Below are 6945 nucleotides of genomic sequence, written 5' to 3'. Positions count from 1 at the left end.
GCGCTGGAGTGTGAGATTACTAAAGTGGAGCAAGAATTCCTGTAAAATGATCAAAGCTGTAGGAACTTCTGCCATCTAACATGAGAGAGAAATGGTGGTCGGACGTGTCTGAGCGAAGCCCCACCACCTGAGCTGATCAAAGCCACACAAACCAACACACTCACACATGCGGGTTTCTGACTTTGTTAAATGACATGGATCAGAGACTGAGTGTGAAGAGTGTGTGTGTGTGTGTGTGTGTGTGTGTGTGTGTGTGTGTGTGTGTGTGTGTGTGTGTGTGTGTGTGTGTGTGTGTGTGCGTGTGAGTGTGAGTGTAGTGTTTTGGAAAATGTTCCTAATGACAGAAAGCAAGAGTTCTGCTTTCACACCCTGAGGGGAGTATGGTTTTTCTTTCTTCTCTCTCTCGCTGTCTTTCTTTCTATGAGTGTGAGTGCGTGTGTGTGTGCGCGTGCGTGTGTGTGTGTGTGTGTGTCCATGTCTACTTGGTTTTTGTTATATATTGGAGACCCCTTCTGGTACAAACACTGAACCTATCAGGACCCCTTGTCCTTCTGGGGACCAAAGTCCAGACCTGATATGCCAAACATAATTTGTGAGTTCCTGGTTAACAGTTAAGGTGTGAATTGAGGTAGGTCACAACTTTCTGTTGTTCTTGCAGTGGTTCTCAATTTTTTGCTTAAAAATGCAAACACAGCATTTATAAATCTGTTCAAACTCTAAAACACAACAGTTTATATTAACTGCAGGTTGTTAGCAGTGTTTTAACCAGGTTTAATAGAAGTTGACACTAGTGCAGTGGTGATGGGTGCATTTTTGTGACTGATTGCCATCACGGCTAAGCATATCAACCACACTTCATTTGATACAACGTTCCAGTAGAGACTCTGAATTACAGCCTGGAAGCCCATGATGGAAACAATCTTCACAAATCCAATTTTAGAAAGAACTCCAGTATAGTTTGGTTTTAATGTGTTGAAACAGAGCACTTGCTTTATCACCTACGTCGCCACGGCTGACGACGTAGGTGTTTGATCGGACCCCATCTGCTCTCTCATTATCCTGCTTCAGAAACAAGACCCCAGTGGTGGAATAACTGTGGCTTTATTGAAGTATTCAGGTGTGTTACCATTAAACCCCTGATAAACACAAACCTCCCGCAAACTCAAAGCCTCCTTTTACAGCCGGCTGAGCTTCAACAGAGAGAACGAAGAGAGAGCAAAGCTGCTGCACAGATCGTCCTGAGGTCGCCCTGGAGCGATGTGCAGGGGAGGAAGGGAAGGACATCAAATCCCCCACACACACACACACACATACACATGCTTTTCACTCCCGTGTGATCATGGTTAAATTCTTCTCATCTGTCTCTACCTGTCTGCCTGCTTGTCTTTGTATGGCTAAAGCTGATGTTCATTTTAAGTCTAATCCATCTGTTTTGCAATAAAATGCGCGCATGCACGTGCATATACACACACACACACAAAGAGATACCAGTGAGTAAACAGTAAAACCATAAATGGACTATGAAAATACAATTATGTGCCAACAGAGACTAAAAAGCAGGCTTGTGTCTGCTGACAATGATTTAACCACCAATACAAATTTGTGTGTGTGTGTGTGTGTGTGTGTGTGTGTGTGTGTGTGTGTGTGTGTGTGTGTGCGTGCGTGCATGGTGAGGATAACCTGTGTTGAGCAACACTTTGAATTCATAACTGCTGCAGCACAGCTGCACAGCAGAGATCTGACCGGACTGGTAGTCTCCAAGTGTGAATCTATGTCAAAGCATGACTTTGTGTTTTGAGAAAGCCAGTAAAACATGGATTATAAATGGTTTCAGTTACGGGTCAGATTTAGTTTTATTGCGGGCCTACTTTCTGGTTGAGTGTAGTATTTGTCCTCACTATGTCCTCTCATAAAATCTAAATCGGTATAAGCCCTGGGGTGTTCATATGAGGTGTTTTCTCGTCTTCAAGCGGCGGGCCAGTGAACTGAATACTGAAAATCTTTCATGTAAATCAGGACTACAACATTTTAAACCTCACATTTCCACCTTAAATGTCCCCATGATGAAAGACTTGAGAGTGCCACAGTGATTTTTGAAGACCAACCAAGAAGTTAGCATCACTATGGGTTCCCTCGGCCGAAAGCCAACATTGCATAAAATATGCTAAATGGTACACCAACATTTATGAGAGTGTTTTGCAAGATAATTTTAACAAGCGAAGACAACTTCGCATGAATGCAATCGCTATCAGTGCTTATCTATGATATGCTGCTTAGCAATGGACAACTGGCTTCCCAGTATTTTCGCTTCCGGCATGGGAAGTTTCAGATCCACACCAACCTCTTTGGTCTTATTTATGCATCCATCCATCCATTTTCTACTGCTTATCCTGTTAAGGGTCGCGGGGGGGCTGGAGCCTATCCCAGCAGCCTTCTGAGAGGCGGGGTTCACCCTGGACAGGTCACCAGTCCATCACAGGACCAACACATAGAGACAGACAACCATTCACACTCACAGCCACACCTACAGTCAATTTAGAGTATCAATCAGCCTCGTCCCCTCTTGATGTCTTTGGACTGTGGGAGGAAGCTGGAGTACCAGAGAGAACCCACACAGGAACAGGGAGAACATGGAGACTCCACACAGAAAGATCCTGTTCCCAAGTCGGGACTCGAACCTGGAACCTTCTTGCTGTGAGGAGACAGTGCTGACCACTGCACCACCGTGCCGCTCCTTATTTATTCATTTTCAGACAAAGGCTTAAAATTCACATTTAAGGTGTTTACCAACACATCTTATGTCATGGAACAACGGCCACTGTGTGAACCACAGACTTTATTTCAGGAATTCAATCAAAGACCCATTCAAAGACCTTGAGCTGAGGGAACCAGGCTATTTATATATTTGTGGCCCAGTAATTCCTATGATAACTTCTGTTTTGTTCTCTCTAGCTACTCTGCACAAGGTTCATTCATCACTGATCTCAAATAATTATCAATCAGTTTTCATCGTTTGAATGTCCAGACTTGTCATATTGTAGCTCTGCTGACTTGGATCTTGCCACTTTACAGAGTTTAGGACATTTTATGAGACAACCCCTGACCCCTGAGTGTACTTTATTGCCATGGTGACAAGGGGAGACCCCCCTTGTTGTCTTTCCCGGGAACTCACTGCTCTGATCTCAGATCAGTGCTTACTAAAGCTATAGAAATCCCAATGGCCACTAGAACCACGGTTCCTGACTGAACTAGGAGCAGGTCTTTGGTGTTTCGGGCCACATGCTTTGGTTCCCAGGGTGGGAGCTGGGGACGGGCCATAAACCCAGCCAAGAGTCACAGATCTCAACATTATCACAACAAAAGATGAAAAATGCTGGGAAACGGTGTTGGCTGTTCTTCCCAATTGCCTGCAACAGGACACATTTATACAACCAGTACACATCCAGCATGGCAACACAGTTCAAAAGTTCATTTTTATATGTAGATACAGTATATAACAGATGTCTCAGTAATAAATGATAAATATAAAAGATATATAAATAAAATATAGAGATTTTTATGAAACAACACGTTTCAATGCAAGAAATTTCTTGCACTCCTTGATCTTAAGCTTTAGCTGGTTTATTCATCCAGAATACTACAACTGCAGCTGCAAAAGCAGCGTAATTTTCTTATTTTGAACCACATCAGGAGGACTGCTGCACGTCTTTTAAGTATTTTGGTGTGTGTGTGTGTGTGTGTGTGTGTGTGTGTGTGTGTGTGTGTGTGTGTGTGTTTGTGTGTGTGTGTTATTATGATTCTATCTTATGGCCCCCAACAACTTGACGGAGCCCAGCTGCTTGCAAGTGCTGATACGAGTCCTTCGGACCTCACACACTGCTACTCACCTGACTCAAAGGTGGGCTGTTTCCCCAAATGCATCAACAAAACAGAGAAAAATCAGCGTGGATCTTTCAAATGAAGTGATTCTTTTGACAGGTTTTTTTTTTTTTTTAGCTCAGCATGTTCTTGCTGGGATTGAAGAATGGCGATATTGTTGTTTTAAACCTGTGTGCCTCACGCTCCCCCTGAGATTACACAGTTGACACAGCCCATGTGATGAAAGGGATTCTATACTTTCACATTTCTAGATTCCTCCAGGCAAGTGTTTCCTATACTGTGGTATTTTTTTGTTGTTTGTTTCCAACAACTTCACTTTGATCCTTAAGTATTTCCCTACACACTCTTCCTCATCGGACGTGACAACGTGAGCACTTCCCCTCCTCCTCCTCACTCTGCTTCAAAACAATCTGAAGACACACAAGATCTTCCTGGTTACTGTACGCCGAATTCAGTTCCAATTTCTGTGTGTGTGTGTGTGTGTGTGTGTGTGTGTGTGTGTGTGTGTTCATACTGTTTAAATCTACTCATGTATCATTCCTGTAAGACATCAGAAACTGGAATAAATGCACATTTTGGTCCCATGATGCCTCCTTACTTGAGAGGTTACTCTGTTAAACCAGAGCAAATCTCGCAGAAACGGTGCTAAGTAAGTGGTCAAAGTGCATGAGGTTCGATTCATTAAAAACTCACATGGGCAGGGAACCAAATGGCTCCCACCACCATTTCAGGAAGCTCCCCCGGGACCTCATTTGTTTGTTTGAGTAAATAACACAGCAATATTTGTCATTTTGAAGAAGCGATCAGTTGAGAGTCGCCACATCAGTTGCATTGCAGGTTGTTAGTATTTGATTAGTCATATTTCTGCGTGTATTATTAAGGTAACAAAACATTTTACTTCTGTGGTGCTCAAAATCAATTTATTTCTTAAAAAAAAAACTTTTATTTTTCTATTCTTCTAAACACAACAATGTGCATGTCACTATGTGGGGGAAACACACACATAACCCGCTGCTGGCTGAGTGATGCACACTAAGCAGCCTACAATGCTTCCTTGTTGTTACTCTCAGGCACTTTTTTGTATTCCTGCTGTTAAAGAACGAGTGTCCCCCCCCATCTTTCCATCTCTTTACCTTGTAGGAGTGATGGTAGTGCCAGGACATGTCGTCTTCCTCTGACGCGTAATCCACCAGCACTTTACTCTTGCTTTTCTTGAACATAGCTCCCCTTTTTCGCTGAAATGATCCGTCCTGGTCCACTGAGCAGATTCTCAACCCCCGTTTGTGTCCGATGATCGCTGCACCGTTGTGAGACTTTGCTTATTTCTACAGCAACGACTCCCGGTGGGGTGGTGGGGCTCCTCGAATACCAAAAAAAAACCCCGCAGTTATTCATTCAAATATACGCCACAAATATTTACAGTCGTTGTTTGTTTGTTTGTTTTTCTTCTTCTTTCTCAAAATGACGCTCTACTATTCGTTTCGTAAATGTTTGGCGTATGTTCGGTGCGTTTTTACGCAAACTCGACCACCTGGGTCTCCGAGCGTCGCTCCTCCCTCCCATACCCCCCCCCCTTTTTTTTTTTTGCTCCTTCAAGTTGCTATGGCACTGAGGAAGGTGGTCGTACGTCTCATCTGAAGCCCATGAAAACACGCGGAGACGCATTCAAGCGAAAATAATAGGATATGATTCGCATTCTCGACCAAACAGAGGCTGGAAATACGCTGCAACGGATATTTGGAAGCTGTCAGAGACACAAGGAAACACTCAAACTGTCCTACACCGCAAATCTGCTTGGCTGGATCACATACCGCCTATATAGAAAAAGTGGAAAATATATTACAAAAGTTATATAAAGCATAAAAAAATGTCTTTGTTTGTTTATAAAATTCTCATCTAGTTATATTCATAAAAATGTATTCTTATTTATGTACGCTAAAAAATATTATGTAAGAAAATGCTGAATAATAGAAGGAAGCAGGTTCAGCATTTGCACCGTGTACCCAGAAGGAGTTTATTCTTCAGAAATTAATCAGTACTGTGACTTTTACACTGCAAAAGTTAGCAGTTTGTTTGTTTGTTTGTTCGTTGTTGTTGTTTTTACATCTTTTATACATTTCCATTTAAGGCCATTTTTTTTATATGACAGAATTCACAAAATAAAGGGGCTTGTTTTAGGAAAATGTCATCACATTTGAAGTAATCCTACAAGTAAATTTAGCTGATTATTTTATTCATGACGATAACAACAACAACAACAACAACAACAACAACAACAAAAACGCTGTATTGAGAACTGATTTACTCGTTATAACAGAGGAATAATCTGTCAATGCGGGCGAAATTTCTCATATTTGATCAAATTTTAATACACGTAAGCCCACAATTAAAAGACCCCAAATTATTGTATGAAAGTGAAACATTACAATGTTTCAATCTGGAATAAAGACTTCAGGATTTTGTTGTTGTTGTTGTTTTTTTAAAGGCAGATATTAGAAATACTGCAACTGTAATAATGCTGTTACGTGCATGTTGCCTAAGATACAGTATGTCAGTGTGTATAAGTATGTTTCTGCTGCCTGACTGAGAGCTGCTCCGCCGGATGACGAGGTCACTCAGGCCCTCGCACGTACTTGTGTCAGTCTTATGAAGCGATACGTCATTAAATCTTTGCTCAGGTCTTGATTTTTTTTTTTTAGTCCTTTAAAACAGCTTTAAAAACCAAGAATGAGTTAAACAGAATTTTGATGACTTAAGCCGGGTGGTGATGACGTATTTAACTCAACCCGGCTCCTGTCTCTCTCTCTCTCTCTCTCTCTCTCTCTCTCTCTCTCTCTCTCTCTCTCTCTCTCTCTCTCTCTCATTTTCTCAGAGACCTCTGATGCCAGGAGGAACAAATGACACATTATGACCTCTGAAAATAACTCCAGTTTAGCTGTGGGTAAGACCTCTCACCTGATCCCAAGGGCCTCCCATTCCCCTTTGAACGCCCACATACAGTAAGTCGGGCGGGAATGTGGATTTTGAGGAGAACTTAGAGTAAACTAATGCCGCAAGTTGAAACAC

General features: G+C 42.2%; 1 protein-coding gene across 1 annotated transcript in view; it reads right to left on the bottom strand.

The window, feature by feature from the left end:
• LOC147242959 (testis development-related protein) overlaps nucleotides 1–5415 on the bottom strand; it is a 14739-nt gene extending 9324 nt beyond the window's left edge. Inside the window, exon 1 of the mRNA XM_086188653.1 lies at nucleotides 5013–5415. Coding sequence (XP_086044779.1) covers nucleotides 5013–5099 — 87 coding nt within the window. The 5' untranslated portion in view covers nucleotides 5100–5415. The remainder of the gene's footprint in view (nucleotides 1–5012) is intronic.
• Between the last annotated feature and the right edge of the window lie 1530 nt (nucleotides 5416–6945).

The sequence above is a fragment of the Aulostomus chinensis genome, chromosome 20 (assembly GCF_037954235.1).
Source record: "Aulostomus chinensis isolate RoL2024-O1b breed Wild chromosome 20, RoL_Achi_v1.0, whole genome shotgun sequence".
NCBI lineage: Eukaryota > Metazoa > Chordata > Actinopteri > Syngnathiformes > Aulostomidae > Aulostomus > Aulostomus chinensis.
The sequence above is the reverse complement of the archived record's forward strand: the minus strand, read 5'-3'. Positions and strand labels throughout refer to the sequence as shown.